The sequence below is a fragment of the Ursus americanus genome, chromosome 5 (genome assembly GCF_024610735.1).
Source record: "Ursus americanus isolate L20-20 chromosome 5, mUrsAme1.1.p, whole genome shotgun sequence".
Lineage (NCBI taxonomy): Eukaryota > Metazoa > Chordata > Mammalia > Carnivora > Ursidae > Ursus > Ursus americanus.
The window spans coordinates 73728200-73750585 of record NC_142131.1 but is presented as its reverse complement, the minus strand read 5'-3'; the positions used below and the strand labels follow the sequence as shown (position 1 = coordinate 73750585).

The following is a 22386-nucleotide window of genomic DNA, read 5'->3' as shown; positions in this document are numbered from 1 at the left end:
GCCCCGGCCCCGCCCCGCGGCTCGGGAGCGCGCGCACGCGTGTGCGGGAGGGGGCGGGTGGGGAAGGATCGCCGGCGAGATCCTGAGGCGAGGCTCGCGCGCCCGCCCCCGCCCTGGCCCCCAGCGCCCACCCGGTCGGCCCGGCTCAGCCATGATCAAGGCGATCCTCATCTTCAATAACCACGGGAAGCCGCGGCTCTCCAAGTTCTACCAGCCCTACGTGAGTATCCCGCCGCCGCCGATCCGCGTGAGGGGGAGTCGTTGGCGGCTGGCAGCGTCCTCAGGGCGACCCCCTCAGGCGCGCCGCGGCCCTTCGCGCGCCCCCGGCCGCCTCGCGCTCCCGGGCTGTCATCCTCTCGCCGGGGGCGAACGGGGTGCCCACCTCCCGCCGCGCTCCTGTCCTCCGACGTGGCTCTGCTCAAGCGGTTCCTCCGCCCGTCTGTGGGCTGGGCGGCTTCCCGGCGGCGCGGGCGAGGCCCTGGGCACTTCCCGGGGCGGGGGGCCCTCGGCGGTCGGGGGACGGCAGCCCACCCGCGCCCGCGAGCCCACCCGGCGCTCCGGCCTTCCCGCCGCCCGCGGCTCGGGGCGCGCCGAGCGGCTGGGGCTCGCGGCCCCACCTCCCCGACTCGCAGCCTCTCCCGGCAGACTTCTTTCTCTCCTCCTGGGGACAGACGGGCTACTGTTTTTCCTGGTAATCCTCTCGTCGCGCAGGGACTTGGGCTTCCTGCGTTCGGCTCGGCGCTCGCTCTGGACAGTCTCTCCTGGGTGCTTCCTCCCAGCCATCGGCCGCCCAGTGTGACTTTAAGGTGTTATTAGAGAAAAAGATAAGGAGGACCGAACATTTTTTTATGGGGCTTTTCCCCTAGTGGCCGTGAAGGAGGTCCTGCAATAACTGGCGACGTTTGACCCGTGACTCTCCCCTACCTGAAAGTTACGATGGCAGCTGCTGGCTTGGCCTTTCTCTACCGAAGGGAATTGGGTCTCGTTTGTAGCTGTTCTTCTACTTATGAAGAATGGCCATATTCGTAAAACTCCGTGGAGTGTAAATGGTGTTGCAAATAATGCGGGAGGTTTTAAGGGGGTGAAGATAAGTCATTTCTTAATGAATGAGGGAGGGTGACAGACAGGTGCCTCTCTGAAGGCAAAATTCACGAGGTAAAACACTGAGCTGTCAGTGTAGGGTTTCATGTAGAGGTATTAACTATTGGGTCGTATTGGGGCGTTTTGCTTATAGTCAGAAATGAACTTTCAATTAAATATTGAAATTGTGCCAAGGCTAGCACTTCTGTGCAGATAAACCCCAGATGGAAGTGATGCCTGCCGTTAAAAATTAAATGTGAATATGTCGCTTCGCTTAAAATGATAATGCAGTCTGTGGAGGTGTTAGCTGAAGTGAGAAATCTTGAGCTTATTCCTCATTTCCTTAAGTAGTTTTGCTTCTGCTGGTGATAAAGAATGTTTTCTCCTGTTCCCGTTTGGTTTTAGTGTAGTATAATTCAAATATTAAGGCTCTTGTTTATGAACTCGATATTGTTTTTTAACCCAGAATAAAATCGTGGTTGATTCTTCTGAGTGGAAAAAAAAATGCCCTTAACTGTACCTTGTTACCCATTTACTTTAAAATATAGTACTGGTCTTTATTGAAAGAATCTTTTTCTTAACTGTATTCCCTGGGCCATCCATTTGCAGTATAGAAAAGGTATTTTGCAATACTGAAATAGAAATCAAAGCTGTGTTTTTTCATGTCTACACTTAATATTAGTATTCAAAATAGTAAGTTTCCTGGCTAATTCATAATATCAGTGTAACCACTCATGTAGTGTAGAATTTAAGCATTTACAGAAAGATGTATTTAATTTGGAAATCCAGGAATACACTTTACTTAGAGGTAGCAGTGAAGATTACTGTGGGAAGAGGTGGTTCTGGCGTCAGTGGCAATTCTGGTGTCATTTTTGGCCATTGCATTAGTGACAGTGTTACTGGGAGCAGGGAGCTAAGAGGTGTAAAAAGAAGAACCTAGTGCTTACTGGACGTGTAGAAGTGGGTATGCCAGGAACTGTTTCTGAGCATTAGTCTTTCCTAAGTTGGGTTTGGCAACTATATTTGTTTTTGTTAGTCAGGAATAATGTAACAGAACTTATTTGCTCTTGCTAGATCATAACCAATTTGTGGGCGGAAGTCTTTTCCATTCCTTTATTCCATTGGCCAATTTGTCAGCATATACTCATTTCATGCCTACCGTGTCCAGGCAGTGTTTTAAAATCTGGAAATGAGCAAACGTAACTTCTGCTCTTTCGGCAGGGGGTGGACAAAGCTAATAAGTAGAACGAATATGTGTGTGTGTATATATATCCATATATATATAGTAAGTGCTGTGGAAAAAATAAAGTGGGGTAAGGTGACAAGGGAGTGTGAGGATGACTATTTCAAATGGGACAGTCAAGTAAGTCCTCACTGAGAAGGTGACATTTGAGCAAAGACTTGAAGTAGGTAAGAAAGCCAGCCTTTCAGGTATCTGGGGGTCGATCATTCCAGGCAGAGGGAGCAGCAGATGCAAAGGCCCTGAGGATGGAATGCTTATTTGAAGATCCTGTCCTGTTTGAAGAACACCAAGAAACAGCATGGCCAAAGCAGACTATGGAAGGAAAGAGTATTTGGAAATGAAGTCTTTTTGTATAGGGCTTCAGAGTTATTCTATTCTCACTGCCTGGAATGTCCTTCCCCTCCATTGCCAAATGTCCACATTTGACCTCTTGTTCCACATTTAACTCAAACATCACTTAAGCATTTCCTGAAGCTTTTTATCTTGCTGGATGACTCCTCTTGGTTCTTAGGATTTTATTTTTATCTTTATTATGGTACAGTATTCAGTTTCACAGCCTATAATTCCTTGGGGCATCCTATAGATTCCTTGAGAGAAGGTATCAGGTTTTAGATATATTTGTGTCACCTCTAGCAATCAGCATTAAATTTTGGATATAGAAAGCTCTCAAAAGTCTTTGCTTAATGTACTCATTAGATTCTCCTACTCTAATATGGAGTTTGGATTGGAAGTGACTTCCTAAGGCTCCTTCCACCTTTTAAAATTTTGTCCTGCATTAACTGGAAGTTTTAAGAATTCATACCTTCAGGATAAAAGCAATGGTGGAATAGCTGTTATTTCAGCTGTTTCTATTGTAAGTTGAAGACGTTTCTAAGAAGTACATATTCAACAAGGCTGACAGTTTTGAGTGTAATTTATTAAGCAGCCCTCAAGGGTGTGGTCCTGATAAGATGCTGAGATTTGATTCCAACAATAACGGTTTAGCACTGAGCAGTTTGAAAACTGTTGAACCATTTGCCAACCAGTTTCCCTTATTGCATTGGATTTCCATTCCTCATTTATCCTTCGTCTTTTTTTAAAAAAAAATTTATTTATTATTTATATTTTAATAATATCTACACCCAACATGGGGCTCGAACACAAAAACCCGAGATCAAGAGTCACATGGTCTTCCAGCTGAGCCAGCCAGGTGCCCCTATCCTTCCTCCTGATACAACAATCTATATGTTCATCTTTACCCTTTAATACTGCAGATTTCCATTTCCTGCTGTAATATGTTTTTAGATTTTTTAGATTCGATTGTGCCTCCCAGCTGCTGTGAGGTTTGATATAAATGAAGTCACATCTATTTTGCTAAACTAAAGTTTTTGGTTCATTCTGCTAGAGTCAGATATTAAGAATTCAGGGGTGGACTCAGAATGTCATCACCTCTTGTTTTTGTCCTCTATTTCCTTGAGCTATGATTGCAGAAGTTCAAATGTTTTCCTTGGTTTAATAGTTTCTTTAATTGATGGTTAGCCTTAGCAGTTTGGCAACAGTAAAGTCTGATCTTTTAATACTTGCCTGGCAATATTTGTGTATTACCATAAAGAACTAATGAGACATATAATTAATAAGCCAGATTTATTTTTATATAGCCATCAAACAAAACCCTTGGGTTTTGATTCCTTTGTTATTAATAAACTATGACATATGACTTTAAATAAAGTGAACATATTTTTCTTTTATATGAATTATAGTAGTTGTTTCCACAGATACCAAAGATTGTGCATACATAAAATGCACTGTTCATACGTGAATTACAAACTGTTATATACTTGAGTTGCCTCAGTTTTCTTATAAACTAAATCTGATTATTATTGTCAACTAAATGCAAGCCCTAGAAGGGACCAAAGATTGTGCTTTTTTGAATTTGTTGACGTAAAAAGCAAAAATTATAAATACATGTAAGGTTTTTTTCATTTTTAAATTTTTAAGGAAGATGCATCCATGTTTACTGATATCTTTTCTTAGTGACTCTTAAGACAGTGTGGCAGATGGGATAGCTAAACTTCTTTTTATGGTCAAAATATAATTATCAACAGTTCTAAGGATTAAGGTGTTAACACATGGTAACATATACTATTTGAGCTGTTTTGTTAAGAAGAGAATTCCAAATGATTTCATTTCTTTCCATATTAATTAGGATGCTTTTGACTGCATAAGTAGCGTTTTATGTAGCCTGACTTAAATTTGCTTGAAAAGAACCATATTAGGATATATAACAGGAAGTACAGAATAGTAGATTCCAAATTATTTGATTCAGCAAATTAGTGACTTCATCACAGATCCAGTTTCTTTTTCTTCCTCTGCCTTGCTCTTCACAAAGTTGATATTTAGAGCCTGGTTCCTCATTGAAATCAGTGGTAACCAGTTTAGTCTATAAGCAGAGTGTGATCTCTTCCTGCCAGCCTGGAGTATGTCTTCGCCTTCAGTCTGGTCAGTTCTACCCCCAGATAGATAATAGCTTACGATAATCAGGATCCACCCTTGGAGCTGAGGGTGGAAACATGAATGAATTTAGTATTCTGTTGGAAAGGTGTAAGAGAGAATGGATGTTGGGTAGGCAAACAGGTGTCACTATTCCCTCTTGAGTAGTGCACATTATTTCTTTTGAATAGATACTATTATTTCTTCTCCCATAATTTTACATTGCTTCTGAGGTTGTTAATACCAGGAAACACATATTGATAATAAGTGATTCTAAACATGTACCACAAAAGGTCTTAGTTCAAGGTATTCCTTATATCAAAGGATCTTTGAAAAATTCCAATTCCAATATAATCATAGTTTTTGTGGAAAGTATCCTTGACGTCTTGCTTTAATTAATTAGTGTTTATTAATATTAAACGTGTTGAAAATTGTAAAGAAGGAAATAAAATGTTCAGGGTTACAGTTATTTTTGGCTTTCATGGAAAGGTTATAAATAAGACAACATTAGAGGTCATTCCACTGCCTTTCAGAGAAGCAGAAGGCCTTGTATAGGGTGGCTGTATTATATTTCTTTAGTAAAGCTGTTGATTGTTAAATTACTTAATTTGTAAATACATTTCCGTTTTTGTGACTACGTGGAAAATATTTAAGTATTCAGATCACTAAGGTCATCTTGATTTCACCATTCATAGTTAACTATTAACATTTATTATAGTTCTGCCTATAATGTCCCAGTGTAGAATATATATCTTTTAGACATTAATAACATAAATGAATGCATTGAAAATGTTGGTGGATTTATAGAACATTTGTGGCTTTAAGATAACTAAATATGTTAACATCTGGCTCTTCTATTGTTAAAATGTTTAAAAATACATTAATGTAAATAGCATTTCAGGAATTTGCATTCATTGTTTTCTCTGTGTATGTCTTTCTTTTTACAAAATTGAACTTATACATGTGACCTGAGTGTATGAGGGCCCTTCTTTTTTCTCATCCCAAAGAGAAATATTTGCTGATTTTCTTTGGAGAGTCAAAGAATTGTTTCTTGTATTTAGTACTTGGAGTTGTCTTTGTACTTGTGAGTTTTGGATTTCTTTCAGTCAACCAAGGTGATTCTGAGTTGTCCACCTAGAGGAGCCAGTCTTCTTCCATCCTCTTGTCACATAAAACTCTCACATTGGGATAAATTACACTTGTTCTTTCCTTGCCCATTCTGCCTTATCAGCCTTCCCCTTACCAAATCCTTTGAAATGAAGTATGGGTAAGCAAATTTTTTTACAGAAAGATCACGCAACTCTCAGAAGGATATTGCTGGGTAGGAGGAATAAAGGCCCGCATTCTAGCTAATAGGTGGTACGTTCTGAAGACTTCAAGGGGAGGCACTTCTAGATAGGGCTTTGAAAGGAGGAGTGGTCTTTATGGATACTCCCTGACCTTTCTGTTGTTCACTCTTCTTTCTGTCTTGCCCAGCCCATATTTCTTCCACAAATATTTGTTGTTTGTGTGGCCCTGTTCGAAGAACAGGTAATGTGATGACTAAGACAGATGCCATCCCTGCACTACAAGTTTTGCATTCTGGTGATAGGACCTAGACAGTAAACAAATTATGTAAAATTGTGATAGCCTGAAGAAAAGTGAAACCGTGAAAGGGGGTAAAGAGTGGTGGGGGAGAGACTATTAGGTAAGATCATCAAGGAAAGCCTCTTTCATGACGTGACATTTAAGAAAAGAACTGAATGAGGTAAGGGAGTGTGTGAGAACAGCTGAGGAAAGAATATTTCAGGCAGAAAATGGTGCAGGGTCCCTCAAATGGGACCAGAGTAGGTGTTGAGGAATAGCAAGAAGGCAAGCTGAGTGATCACAGGGAAGAGTGGCAAGAGATGAGGCTGGAGAGAAGGACAGGGCCAGCCCCTTTCTCATTCCTCTCAGTCTGCTGACATCATCCCCAACGTGCTGTCCACAAGAAGAGGTATTTCGCCTTGAATCCCACTTGTAGTTTGCACAATTGAACAGGGCCTCTGGTCTCTACAGGATAGGCAGTGATGCTTTCTTCTGCTCATTTTCTTCTCTACCCCAGTTATCATTAGGCTCCAGAGAGGTGGGCGTGCTAGCCCGACGAATGAAGGTAAAAGTGACTGCCCCACTTCTGTGCGGCCTCGGGACTAATGAGACCTGTGATCAAGCTGCTTCCATTTCCCAAGTCACCTGTGAAGTCACGAAGAAAAGCATTTATTTTTCTCAGACATCTCACAACCTTAATTATAGGTGAGCACGGTTGATGTGAAGCCCAGTAGACCACCTCTGTTATTGTGCTGAGAAGCGTTTACATCTTTCCTGCCTTGTTTGAAGCCTGGTGTAATTCAGGAATCTCTGGCTGTCAGTCATTGTTCTCTTTGTTACCCAGGAGAAAAGGACTCTTTTTCAATGTGCCAGACCCATTGAATTGTTTAGATTTCTGTGTGCTAATTAAATGGGGAAGATTGCCAGTTTATCCCACCACAAATATATTCTGCTATTTCCTGTCATTAATATATCTTAGTGTGATGGTTCCAAGTCTTTTAAGATGAAAAAATATACATAAAATTCACCATTTTAAGCATACAGCTGTGTGGCATTATGTACATTCACATTGTTGTACAGCTGACACCACTATCCATATCTGGAACTTCTTCATCTTTACAAATTGAAACTTTGTACACATTAAACACTGACTCATTCTCTCCTTCTCCCAGCCACTGGCAACCACCGTTCTATTTTTTGTCTCAATTTGACTACTCTAGGAATGTCATAAAAGAGGAGTCCTACAGTATTTGTCCTTTTGTGACTGGCTTGTTTCACTTAGTAGAATGTCTTCAAGGTTCACCGATATTGTAGCCTGTGTCAAAATTTCCTTCCTTTTTAAAAAAGACTGGTCGATCCATTATAGGTATGCGTACACTACGTATTGTTTACTTGGATTGCTTTAACTTTTTGGCTGTTGTGAATGATCCTGCTATGAACATGGGTCATTAGATATACATGGGAACACGAGTGTACAAATACCTGTTTGAGTCCCTGCTTTTTGATTCTTTTTCCACCCAGAAGTGGATTTGCTGGATCCTATGGTAATTCTGTGTTTAATTTTTTTGGGAATTTACTGTACCATTTTCCATGGTAGCTGTACCATTTTACATTCCCACAACAATGCGCAAAGGTTCTAATTTTTCCACATCCTTGCTGATACTTGTTATTTTCAGTTTTTTCATTACAGCTATCCAAACAGCTGTGAAGTAGTGTCTTATTGTGATTTTGTTTTACATTTGTGTAATGACAGTGATGTTGAGCATCTTTTCATGTACTTACTGATTATGTATCTTTGAGGAAATGTATATTAATATTAAGTCCTTTGTCCATTTTTTAACCTGGTTGTTCTGTTGTTGTTGTTGAGTTGTAGAAGTTCTTTATATGTCCTAGATAACTAGTTCCTTATCAGATACACAATTTGCAAATATTTTCTGCCAATCCATGGGCTGCCTTTTCACCCAAGCGATGGGATCCTTTTTCAAAGGATAATGTCCTTTGATGCACAAAAGTTTTTAATTTTGGTAATGTCCAGCTTATCTTTTTTTTTTTTTTGGTCTCCTGTGCTTTTGGTGTCATATCCAGAAAATAATTTGTGATGATTGCATAATAGTTCATTGTATAATGTATCAGAATTTATCTAGCTAGCCTACCATTGTGGACTTTTATTTTGAATCAGGTGGTTTTTTTTTTTTTTTTGATGAAGATTAAATAAGAGAATACTTACACATAATACAGACTAATAACAAAATTAATAATAACAGTTATCTTTATTATTACTACTATTTGCTACTTCCTACTCTTGGTTAGAAGATTATGTAGCTAAGGAACTGTAGAATATTCCAGAGATCATTCTCAGATATTTTTTGCATTTCTGCAGAATAAATTATCTCTTTGTAGGCTTTGTTTTGGAATGAACTTATTTCTTATTACAGAATACAAAGTCCTCCAAAATTCTTCCAGAGAACAGTTTCATAAGGAGACTTTTTAGGAGAAAGTTAGTTATAAAACTTACCCCAGCTTTTTTTTTTTTTTTTAAGAATGACCTAGTCTTTAAAAGATATAATTCACATTCTATAAAATTCACCCATTGAAATTGTACAGTTCAGTACAGTTTATTGTATTCACAGTTGTGCATATGACCATCACCATGATCTAAATTTAGAACATTTTCATCAAACCAGTTGAAACCTAGTACTCATTAACAGTTACTCCCCAGGTCCCATTACCCCTTATTCCCTGGCAACCACTAATCCATTTTCTGAGTCTAGATGCCTCATAGAAATGAAATCATGAAATATGTAGTCTTTTGTGACTTGCTTTTTTCACTTAGAATGATGCTTTTAAGATTCACTGTGTTATAGCATGTATCAGTACTGCATTCCTTTTAATGGCCAGATAATATCCTGTTGTATAGATAGAACACCGTTTATTTATCTCTTTGTTATGTGGTGGATGTTTAGGTTGTTTCCACTTTTGACTCCTATGAATAATGCTGTGAACATTATATTTGTGTGGACATTTGTTTTCATTTCTTTTGGGCATATATCTAGGTATGGAATTGCTATGAAAGCTCTGTTTTTAGTTGTTTGAAGAACTGCCAGAGTGTTTTCCAAATGGTAACATTTTACATTCTCATCAGAAGCGTATGACGGTTCCCATTTCTCCATATCCTCATTAACTAACCCTTGTTATTGTTCCTTTTGGATTCTGACCATCCTCGTGGATGTCAAGTGGCATCTCTTGTGATTTTGATTTGTATTTTCCTACTGACAAACGATGTTGAGCATCTTTTCTTGTGATTATTGACTATTTGCATATCTTCTTTGAAAAAAAGTCTTTTCAAATCCTTTGACCGTTTATAAGTTGGGTTGTGTTTTTATTACTGAGTTGGAAGAGTCCTTTATGTATTCTGGATGCAGGTGCCTTATCAGTTATATGATTAGCTTTTATTTCCTTCTATTCTGGTTGTTAACATTTTCCTGCTCATATCATTTGTAGCACAAAGATTTTTAATTTTGATGTACAGTTTTATCTATTTTCTTTGCTCGTGCTTTCGGTGTTGTATCTAAGAAAGGTTTGTCTAATCCAAGGTCGTGAAGATTAATACCTGTGTTTCTTTCCAAGAGTTTTGTAGTTTTAGTTCTTATATTTAGGTCTGTGATCCATTTTGAGTTAGTTTTATATATGACCTGAGGTAGGGATCTAATGTCATCCTTTTTGCATGTGGCTGCATAATTTTCCCAGCCCCATTTGTGGAAAGGACAACTGTTCTTTACTCACTGAATTGTCTTGGTCTCTTACTCCAGCTACCACCCCTCCCCCAATTTTACCTCGTGCTTGAGTTCTCTGACCTTTCAGCTGCCACCGTGGTTCAGACTCTCTCTTTAAATATTTTAAACTCAGCCTGTAACCTTCTCAACTGTGTGTTCTTTAAATTAAAAAAAAAAAAATAGGGTCTTTGTCACTGAAACTGGGAGATAGTATAATGGATGGTAGTTTTAGAGTGTTAATAGCTACCATTTATTGAGCACTTTCTTTATTGTGCTAAGCGGCCTTAATACATTTTTATACATTGTGAGGGAAGATACCAAAGGGTTTTTCTCAAAGAAATTTAATGAAGGATCTGGGCCAAGTACTAATACTCTTCCTTCCACATTTGGGATTTAAGGTAGCCCCATTCTCATTGCTTGTTCTTTATGCACTCAGGCTGAAGTGATGCCTACTCACATAGCACCAAGTCTCCATGCAGACTTCCTGCTTGGAAGTCTGGCAAAAAAAAACCCACTCACTGAATTTTCTTTGCTGGGACCTTTTCTTTTTCATGATTTTTAAATGTTGGGGTGCTCTGAGGCTTAGCCTTCCTACCCCTCTTACTTTTAATGAAAAGTGAACTAATTGTTTTTCATATATGTACCTTGCTCTCCTGATCCTATGCTTTTGCCTAGTTTTTCTTTTTTTTTCAGCTTTGAATGCCATGCAATTTCGTATTCTCTATTCTCTGAATCTCTAAATTCTGCTTATTCTGTAAGTCTCTTTCTTGACCAATCTGTCTCTTTTTCGAAGATGGTCTTGCTACTGAAAATCATTGTTCCCCTTTACCTCTTGTAGTATGTTATTTGTATCATTCTTATGTCAGGAATTGCTTTCTAACTTTTATTACAAAGACACCTATTTCTCTCTGGGAATATTAAAAAAGACAAGATACAGAACACTAAATAGAAGTTTTAAATGGTTATATTAATCTTATTTCTTCTTTTAAGCTCTCAGAGAAGAGGATCTGTTTCTCTTTCATCTTGGTAATCCTTGATATTCTAGCATCTAGCAGAGTCAGTGAATGCATATTAAGAAAAAATTCTCTGAGTGTGTGTGGGAGGGAGGGATGAGGATTATGACATATTTACTATTTGGTTAGAGGGACATTTTGGTTTTACAGTTGCCTTTATGGCATAGGCATAAGAACAGGAAAGGAGATAGGAAAAGAAAAAGTTTTGTTAGTGGGTTACTGAATCTTTAAAAATTAATTTTCATTAATGCATTAAGAGAAGTATTTAAAATAATAAAAGTTGTTGGCCTTATGTAACTCTAGTTGTCTATAGACTGGTGTAATCTAGGAGTTGTGACCAACTGAAATGTATCTGTTGACTTCTGTGATGAAGCTATAGTGTTAGGAAATCTGATCAGCCTGAAGCAAGCTCCAGGCTTTTTTATGAAAGCTATTAAGTTAAATTGATTAATAAAGAAAGGGAAATTGTCTTATGTCAGCAGAGGCTTGATTTGTTTAATCTTAGACACTGGATGTTTGATTAAAATTTTAAGGCGTTCTTTCCGATATTGATTTTCTTAGATGAGTATTGCTGGCATTTTAAGAAAGATGATTATGAGCAGCATTCTTGAAGTTTATATGAGAAATTATTTTCACTGATAAAAAAATAAGACATATTTAAGGTTTAGCTTACATAATCCTTAATTTGTTTATAAACAATAGTATGGTGCAAAAAGGATAACTTTCCTTAAAAGAAAACTCCTTATAAGATCTTTACACCTATAATTAGAATTCTAGAGCTTATTTTACAATCCCAGAGGCAGATGTTTTAAGTAAGTCATTGCTAATCCATGCTTATTATGTGCCAGGTATTGTTTTTAAGAGCTATATGTATTTTAACTCAATCCTCCCAATAACTGTATGGGGTAGATATTGTTGTTATTCATGCTATAAATGTTATGTTATTCAGGCACAGAGAGGTTAAGTAACTTGTTCAAAGTCAACACAGTTAATAAAGAACATATCCAGGATTAGACCCATATAGTCTGGTTGCAGGTTCCATACTCTCTTTCCTTCTTTCTTTATTTTTATTTTGTTTAACAAAGTTATACAGACACATAGGTTAAAGGATCTAATAGTTCTTCTCTAAGGCTTATTATGAAAAAGAACATTCTTTTATTTCCCCCTTCCCACAGGTAAGTACTTTTAGCTGATTACTCAGTATTCACATGTCTCTAAACAATGTGCTTCTTTTGCTGCCTGATTTTTTCAGTTGCAGGCATAATCTATTGACTTCTGCTATTGAAAATGCTTATTTAGCTCCCCACCCTCTCCCTCCCAACATCTATATCCTTCCCAGTCTTCTTACTGTTATTTCATAATACTGGTTAGAGCAGTATCTGGTGTTTTCATTAATTTCCTGTGTAAATGTTTTTCCTCACCTGAACCATGTTGTAAATTGTGCTTAGTTTTTTCTCTCCTGACAGTTTATTTTCCTTGGAAATAAATAATCGCCTTTTTCTTTGATCTAGTTTTTTATTTACTTATCACTAATTCACATCTTTGTCAGTTGTCGCAATCATATGCTTCTTCCATCACTTTCATGTTCCTGAAGAAATCTCTTCCAGAATCTTTTGACTAAGCCCAATCTAGACCTGTTGGATGGTAAATGTCTCTGTTGTCTTTGGAATATCTTTAGTCTGTTTTTATGTTGGACCTCCAATTGCTTGATTGTGTGGTTTATTACCTTACCATGGTGGAACTCATCCTCCAGTAACTTCTTGAGAAAGGCCGTAAGGAGATAGATTATTTGAGACCTTGCTTGTCTGCAAAGAGTCTTACCGTAACTTCACATCGTCTGTCTATAGAATTCTAGGTTGGAAATAACTTTCCCTCAGAATTTTGATGGCATTGCCTCATTACCTTTTAGTTTCCAGTATTGCTATCAAAAAGCTTGAAGCAATTTTGATTGCTTTTTCTTTGTGTATGATCTATTTTTACTGTCCCGAAAGTATGGAGACTCCTGTTTTTAAGATTTTATTTATTTATTTGACAGAGACAGCCAGCGAGAGAGGGAACACAAGCAGGGGGAGTGGGAGAGGGAGAAGCAGGCTCCTAGGGGAGGAGCCTGATGTGGGGCTCGATCCCATAACGCTGGGATCACGCCCTGAGCCGAAGGCAGATGCTTAACGACTGCGCCATCCAGGTGCCCCTTGAATCTCTTTTTATTCAGCATTCCTCTTGACTGTTCCATTTTTCTTATTTCTTATCTTCTGTTTTCTGTCCTTTTGGCCCCTTTGGCTCTATTTTGTGGTTGACTTTTTTCTCAACTTTATTTTCCAGTCTTTCCCCTAAATGAAAAATTTCTCCTTAAATTTTTAATTACCATGAGCTCCTTTTAAAATTACTGAATGTTGTTATAGTATGCTGTTTTTGTTTTTAGTTGTAATTTCTTTATTACTTTTCTGATATTAATGATAAATATTTTAAAGTTTTCTCTGCCGTACTTGGAAGCTCTGAATCTGTATCAGGGGTTGTCTATATGAGCTGTACTTGAGATTATCAGGCTAGGCGGTTTAGCTGGTGAAAAAGTGGCAGTTGCTGTTAACAATCCCCCAAATCTTAGTGGCTTAACACAATAAACGTTTATTTTTCACATAAAGTCCAGTATTGGTGATCCTGAAGAGCTAGAAACTTCTTTGTGGGCATTTGTTTGTTGTTTTTGAGGAAGGGATCAAAGCAACTTCTACATCTAGTTAACGTGGGAGATCGTGCAGGAGTTTTTATATTTTTAACAATCAGCTCACCTGGGAGGAAAAAGCTATAATTTGTAGCATTTGCTACATGGTGTCAGTACTCCTATGATGGCCAATTTTCAGGCTATCAGCATGGTGTCACAGAAGGCAGAATTGGGAAGAGATAAGCACAGTTGTCTTTCAGTTGTGCCAGCCGAGGCATTCCATTGGCCAGAACCTGGTTGTGTGGGTCTATGTTAATTCAAGGAAGAATGAAAATATTGTTGAATGGTGTGTCCGGGAAGTAGAGGAACTACATTCTGGTGAACAGATAACAGATTCTGCCATTGTTGGAACTCCCAACGGCATTATGTTTAGATCTAGGTAGAGTTCCTGGAGAAGTTTGTGCCAGGCTCCTGCCTAGAGTGTGAAGGAGGCCTGGTTTAGGTATTCTGGGAACTGATTGAAAAAAAGGGCGGGCATCAGGTATGTGTACATGTGCCTAAACTCCCTGTTTTCAGTATGGTTGTCTGTATTTGCTTTTTATTGCTGGTCTGACAAATGACCACAAACTTAGTGGCTTAAAACAGTACAAACTTGTTAATCACACAGTTCTGTGAGTTCCAAGTCTGATATGGGATTTACTGGGCTAAAATCAGCGTATCATCAAAACTGCATCCCTTTCTGAAGGCGGTAGGAGAGAATCCATTTCCTTGACTTTTCCAGCTCCCAGAGGCTGCCCACATTCTTTGGCTCTTGGCCCTCTTCCTTCATCATCATAACCAACTGAATCGCATCTCTTTGATTGTTCTCTGGTCACATCTTCCTCTGACCACAATCCAGGAAAGGCTCCCTGATTTTAAGGAGCCACATGATTAGATTAGGTCCAGTGAGATGATCTGGGATAATCTTCCCAACTCAAGGTCGTTATTTTAATCACCCCCTTTAAAGTCCTCTTTGTCATGTATGGGGATATATTCATAGTTCCAGGAATTAGGATGTTGTCATCTTTGGTGAGCTATTATTCTGCCTACCATAGTACCCCTTGCTCTCCAAAGACCCTCTGTTTTATCTACTCCTTGAAATAAGTTTATAGATTTTTCTTGGGGATGGCAGAGGTAATTTAGTGGTCCTTCTACCTCTGAAACAGTCCTCCTTATTTTACGCTCCTCTTTTCGTCTTCTCTTCTAGAAGTACCTAAAAGCACCAATTCTTGAGCCTTTGGCTATTTCGTGATACAGATTGGGTTAGTTCTTGGATTTTCCTGTCACCAATTTGGGATTAAGTTTTCTGAGATTTACTTAATACTTGACCACTCATTCAGCCACTTACTAAAATTTGCTGCCCTGTCTTCTTTCTCATTTTGCTCATCCTCGTGGTTTATGCCCTTTTAAAAAAAAAAAAAAAAAGAAAGACAATTTTGATAGTTTTAGCTGGCGTTTGAAAAGGCCACAAAAATAGTTGTTTTGTGCATTTAATCTACTGTCTTAATTAGAACAGTGCTCATACCTTTAAGTACTACACCTACACTTTATTGCCCCCCTTTTCCGAAGTGTTTCATGTAACCCTGATGTTTAAAAATATAAATGAATGTGGATCCCATCTTCTACATTCGATATTCATTTATTCAGTGTACTTATATTGGTGACTCTATGCCACCCACTCTGTTCAACATTTTAGATTTAAAGAAGATTTGGAGAGGGTCGGAGTCTGATAGAATTCAGATATCTACAAAGGAAATTTGAGCACACTGTTAAAAGTATACGTTAGGAATAGAAACAGTATCATGAAAGCACTGAGGAATAAGGAACTAATTTTTCCTGGGAAAGTAAGAAAAGACTTGACAAACCAGCGTGTTGGATCTGAGTCTTAAAAGGCTGTTGCTAGAGAATGGGGTGAGAGAGTAGGAAAATAGGAAGGAAGTGCGTGGTGGGAAGTAAAGTGCGGTTGAAGTGGATTGTGTAGGGGAGAAGAAATAGATGATGAAAACTCAGAGGTAGGTCAGAATTCAGTTTTGGAAGGTTTTGTTTATGGCCTGGTAGGGAGTTTGAATGCCAGGTCAGATGGAAACCAGAGGACTTTAAGAAAGAAAGTAACAGATACTGTTATTTAGGAAGTAATTCTGGTGACATGGGTGAGATGGTTTGGAGTGGAGAGGCAGGTGTCAGAGTTAATGTTTAGGTGGTTCTTAGAGTATTCTGGGTAAGAATAAGAATCTGAGTTGAGATAATGTCTTTGAATCCAGGTTTACTGTTGTTTCTGCAGTTGAATTAACAGGACTTGGTGAACCAGTAGACATGGGAAGTGAAAGGAAAGAAATCATCAAGATTTTTGGCTTAAGAGACAGGATGAATGGTAATGTCACCGTTAAATGAGACCAGAAATATAGCAATAAAAATGGGTTTTGTTAAGAGGTACAGACTTCTAGTTAGAGTAAATATGTCATGGAGATGAAAAGTACAGCCAACATCCTTATGATGTTGAATGGTGACAGATGGTGACTACACTTACTGTGCTGAGTGTTGAGCAATGTATAGTATTGTCAAATCACTTTTTGTACACTTGAAACTAATATAACATTGTATGTCAATTATACCTGAATTTAAAAAAAGAAAGAAAAGCAGGTTTTAGAAGAAATGTGATGTTTTTAGTCTTTCTCATGTAAGTTTTAATATTACTTTGTGGATTATAACTGGAGATGTCTGTAAGCTGGAAATAATCTGTCACCAACTCAGAAAAGAAGGTAGGCTTCTCTTAAGCACTAGAGATGTAGAGAATGAAAGATTAGGGAGATAGCATGGTCAAAGCCACGGGAGGAAGGAGGTCATCCAAGGGACATTGTTTAGCTCTAGAAGAAGACTAGAAGGAGGTGGTGGAGATGACCAAGCACACCTAAGAGAGGAAGAGGGCAGCCATCGTATACAGCGCTTTTTCTTCCTTCCTCCCTCCCTCGCTCTTTTGAATAGTTTTATGAAATATTGAATAGATGCAAATATACTGAATATCTGTAAGGTATAGGAACTAATACTTATTTGCTCACTATTCCCTTTCAAAAAAAAAAAATTACCAGTACCCTTGAAGTCTTTCTGCACTTCTCATATTCTATCCTGTTCTCTCTGTACTTAAGAGATAACCACCACCCCGAATTTTTAAAAATCATTCTCATTTTTGTCCTCAAACAGTTCACTGTTTAGTTTTACATATTTTTGAACTTTTAAAAAGTAGAATCATAGTATTTATATTCTTCTGTGACTTGATTTAAAAAAAAATTCAACATTTCTCAGATCATTACTTGTGTTTTATATAGTTATAGTCATTCATTTTCATTGCTGTGTAATAGTCCATGCAAGAATGAAACACCGTTTGTACATTTTGCATTGATGGACATTTTACATTGTATGTCTTTTGCTGTTACAAGCAGTGCTGCTATAAGCATTCTTGTAAACATCTTTTTGAATTTTTTTGGGGTGTAACTAGGAGTTGAATGAATACCTTTGTCTTTGGGTATGTTCATATTCAGCTTTACTAGGTACTGCTGGTCTGTTTCCAGAAGTGGTTGTACCAGTTTACAGTTCTTATAGTATGGGTGCTTTCTTGCTCCGTATTCTTGCCAATACTTGATATTGTTAGACATATTTATATATCATCACTGATAGTATGGGTACTTAATGTTGTTATTGTAGTTTTTAACTAGTAGGGGTTTTTTCCTTTTTCTATTTTTCTTTCCTGTGTGAAGTTGAACATCTTTCATAATTTATTCACCATTCTAATTTCCTTTTCTTGATGATTTCCTAAGTTCCAAGTCAATTTTTGCCAAATCATTTTTATTTTGAGATGTTTATCTTTTTGCCAAGTCATTTTTATTTTGAGATGTTTATCCTTTTCTTACTGACGTCTAAGTGTTTTTTATATATGCTGGGTATTATTCCTTTGCCAGTTTTTATGTACTGCAGCTATATTCTTTGTGTTTGTAGCTCTCATTTCTTTGGTGTCTTTTGAGCATTAGGAATGCTTGCGTTTGATATGATCAAATTTGCCTGTCTTTCTTTATGGTTAGCCTTATTTTGTGTCTTATTTAAAAGTCTGGCACTATTACAAGGTCATAAAGATATTTTCTTATTATGTTTTTAAAACTTTATAGTTTGAGCATTGACATTCATTTTTAACCAACCTGGGAGTGATTTTTTAGTATAATGTCAGAGGCCTAAGTTGATTGTAATAAAACAGAACGAAAACAACAATTTTTATTCTGGCACCGTTCATGAAAATGTCCTTCCTTTCCCTACTGTTCTATAATGCCTACTCTCTATTTTAAATTTAATTGCTTTATATTTGTGTGGGTGTGTTTGGTTCAGTTCCATTAGTCAGTTTCCCTATTTCTGCATCACTATCATGATATCTTAATTACTGTGGCTTTATAATAATTCTTAACCTGCCCAGCAGGTCCTCTTACATTCTACTCAAGAATGTCTTGTCATTCTTGGGGCGTCTGGGTGACTCAGTCGTTAAGCATCTGCCTTCGGCTCAGGTCATGATCCCAGGGTCCTGGGATCGAGCCCCACATTGGGCTCCCTGCTCTGCTGGGAGTCTGCTTCTTCCTCTCCCACTCCCCCTGCTTGTGTTCCCTCTCTCACTGGCTGTCTCTCTCTCTGTCAAATAAATAAATAAAATCTTAAAAAAAAAAAAAAAAGAATATCTTGTCATTCTTGTCTTCTGATTTAATATATATGTTTTGGAATCAGATTTAGGTTTTTAAGTTTCTCTATTGGGATTTTGATTAGAATTACCTTGATCCTTTGGAGCATTTTGGAGAGATTGAGTATCTTCATAATACTGAGTTGTTCAATCCATAATCACTACATTTTTCCATTTACTGAGCTCTTTAATTTTTTTCAGTAAAGTTTTGTATTTTCTCCATGGAAGTCTGCATGGTTTTGTTTCACTTATTCATGGGCACTGCAAGGTTTTTGATGGTATTGTATGTGCTATCTTTTTCAAATTAGATCTTCCATCTGACAGTTGAAGAAGTTTAGAATTACAATAGAGTTCTGTGTGCTGGCTCTGTCTTGTTATATCTATTAATTTTAACACTTTAGTGTAAATTGTATTAGATTTTCTACATGGAAAATCTTGTAGTCTGTGAATGACAGTTTTCTTTCAAATTCTTTTATCTTTTATTTCTTTTTCTTGTTTTTCTTGTACTGATGACAGCTGATATGGCGCTGAATAGGAAAACCATTATCAGTTAACGTATTTTTTTCTGATCTTAGAAGGAAGAAACTGTTTAAATATTTTGTTTGTGAGTATGTTTTCAAAAAGTGTTTTTTGGATAGTCTTCATTAGAGGAAGTTCTCTCTCTTTTTTTTTAATTTGTGAAGGGATTTTTCTTTTTATTCAAGAATTGATGTGCAATTTTATCAGATGCTTTTTCTGCATCTATTTTCTGCATCTATTGAAGTGACCTATGTTTTTTCCCTCAATCTGTTAATGTAGAGAATTACATCAATCTGTTTTCTAATAATAAATCAACCTGACATTACTAGAATAAACTCATTTGGGTCATGATGTGTTAATTTTTTTAAATATTAATTTTTGTATCTATGCTTCTTGGTGAGATTGGACTGCAGTGTTCATTTCTCATACATTTCTTGTCTGATTGTGTCAGTACTAGCCTCGTAAAATGAATTGAGAATGTTAATTCTTTATCTGTGCTTTGGAAGAGTTATGTAAGATTGGAATGATCCGTTTCTTGAATCATTGGTCACACTTGGTTTTAAAGCCATCGGGACTTGATTTATTTTTGGTGGAGAGATTTAAAATTATTGTTTATCCTCTTTACGATAATAATATTAAAGTTTTTCCTCTTTCTCCTTGGGACCATTTTATTATTATTATTTTTTAGGACTTTTGCCACTTCAACTTAGATTTTTAAACTTACTGGCTTATTATGTTCATCATATTAACTTATTATCTTAAATTTCTGCATCATCTGACTAGGTCTCCCTTTGGATTATTCATTGGTAGTGTATAGAAATAGCAGATTTTTGAGTGTTAATTTTGTATCTTGAACTTTGATAGATTTGTGTATTAGCTTTAATAGTTTTTTTAATAGATTCTTTAGACTTTTTTGGATATATGATCAATCTGTCACAGATGTCATCTGTGAATACAGGTAGTTTTACTTCTTTCCAATTTGGATGCCTATTTGGGATTTTAAAAAACATCCTCTTAATTATTGATTCTTTTACCTAATTGCAATGTGCTTGGGGAATATAGTCTTTATGAAAGCAGTCCTTTGAAATTTGCTAATCATTCCCTTGATTTTCTTTATAGTTTTATTTTCATTATATATATGTGTATCATTAAATAATAGTTTTGCATGTTCTTGAAATTTATATTAGTTAAATATTTAGATGTCATTTTGATACTTGCTTTTTTTTCTCCCCCTGCTATAGACTGAGTTGTGTCTCCTCTCCCCCCAGATCCATATGTTGAAGCCCTAAGCCCCAGTTTGATGGTATTTGGTATTGGGGCTTTGGAAGATACTTAGGTGTAGATGAAGTTGTGAGGGTGGGGCCCTCATGATACTAGTTCCCTTGTAAGAAGAGAGCTTGTTCTTGTTCTCTCTCCCCACCACGTGAGGACACTATGAGAAGAAACGGAAGAGAGCACTTAACCAGAAACCAATGTTGCTGGCACTTCGTTTTTGTTTTTTTTTTAATTTTTTTGATCTTGAATCTCTAGCTTCTAGAATCTTGAAGACAAATTTCTGTTAGTTAAGCCACCTAGCCTATGGTATTTTGTTGTGGTAGCCCGTGCTAAGATACCTTCTCTTTTTCACATTAAGTTTTTGAGAATCTTTCATATTTATGGGTGTAATTTACTTCTTTAATTTTTACTTGTTATAGGATTCCATTGTGTGAATATACCATAATGTATCGATTCTGTGATTGGTGGACATTTGGGCAATTTCAGCTTTTTTTGTTGGTACAATGCCTTGATGTACATTCTTCTACATGTCTCTTGGTACACAGTTTATCATGTATATTTAATTGCCAATCTTCTGTTGTTTTTAATCTTTAAAAACAGTGGTTTCATATGGTTTAGTATAGTATCTAGGAGTGGAGATGCTGGGTTATAAAACTGTTTTCTCAAGGGACGATACCATTTACTCTCCCAGTTGATAGGGTAGGTTTCTTTGGCTCCCCATCTTTGTCTACATTTGATATTGTCAGACTTTGACACTTTGCTAATGTGATGCATGTGGAGTCATTTCATTGTTACTTTAATTTGTATTTCACTTAATTACCAGTGAAGTTTAACATCTTTCCATTTTTTTAGGGGGGAGGGGCAGCAGGAGAGGGAGAGAAAGAATCTTAAGCAGACTCCAGGCTCAGCAGGGAGCCCAAAGTGGGGCTCCATCTCATGACCCTGAGATCATGACCTGAGCTGAAACCAAGAGTTGGACACTTAACTGACTGAGCCACGCAGGTGCCCCCATGTCTTTTCATTTGTTTATGGATCATCGTATTTCCTTTCCTGTGAAATTCCTATTTGTGATTTTGCCCAGTTTTCTATTGCAGTGTTTGAGAAGCTGCATCTTTTACTGGGATGTGAATTGCGTGGTGAATTTAATACTTATTGAGCAAACTTTTGGTTTTAGGCTATGCTTATATGACTAATATGGATGGACTCATCTCAGTTTGTATTTAAACTTAATTGGAAGCTCTAAACTTCTGTGCTTTCCTTCCAATAAAATATGGATTAGTTACATAAATTACTTGTAACTTTACCTCTCTGTTTCAGTTTACTCGTTTGTAAAACAATGGCCTTTGACTAGTTAATATCTAATGTCCCTTTTACTAGTGTCTTTAATTCCTCTGTCTAATATTTTTCTTCTTGGTTTTTGAAACTTAGAAATGTTAGTTTTATTGTAGTAGCAAACTATAAAATGTTGGTTTTGTTTTGTTTTTGCTTTTTGTTTTTACATCAAAAAATGATGGGTTTTGCGTCTGTGAGATGTGATATGTTAGCTCTCCAGGGACCTCTCTCATAGATTAATTTCCCTGACAGATTACTGCCTTTTACTTGTGAAATTCTTAAAATACTGTTAAACCTAGCAATTTCATCCTAACATATATAAATTATTCTTTCTCAGAGTGAAGATACACAACAGCAAATCATCAGGGAGACATTCCATTTGGTATCTAAGAGAGACGAAAATGTTTGTAATTTCCTAGAAGGAGGATTGTAAGTAAAACATTTCATGGACATTTCTAATCTTTGATTATATGATTAAAATATATACTGTTTAATTGGTTATGGTAAAAATTTCCTAACTTTGATGAATTGGATTAGTAGATCAATTATCACCTATGTTAGCTATAAATCTAACTTAAAGAATTTTTTAAAGATATGTAGTCTTTTTTTTCTTTAAAAATGTTACAGAAGCATTTTATGTAAAGGTAGTATATTCATATGGCAAAAATTCAAACGTTACAGAGACGTGTAAAATTAATTATAAACTA

General features: G+C 37.1%; 1 protein-coding gene across 5 annotated transcripts in view; it reads left to right on the top strand.

Annotated features, from left to right (window-relative positions):
• Positions 1 to 20: 20 nt before the first annotated feature.
• The window catches only part of AP3S1 (adaptor related protein complex 3 subunit sigma 1), a 91262-nt gene continuing 68896 nt past the window's right edge, over positions 21 to 22386 (top strand). For 2 of the 5 annotated variants that reach the window (XM_045794886.2, XM_045794888.2), the window contains exons 1-2: positions 25 to 220; positions 22017 to 22108. In XM_045794886.2, the coding sequence (XP_045650842.1) occupies positions 152 to 220; positions 22017 to 22108 (161 nt within the window). In that variant the 5' untranslated portion in view covers positions 25 to 151. Of the gene's footprint in view, positions 221 to 22016; positions 22109 to 22386 lie in introns of all 5 variants that reach the window. The other 3 variants (XM_087862371.1, XM_087862370.1, XM_045794885.2) reach the window with 3 other exon arrangements.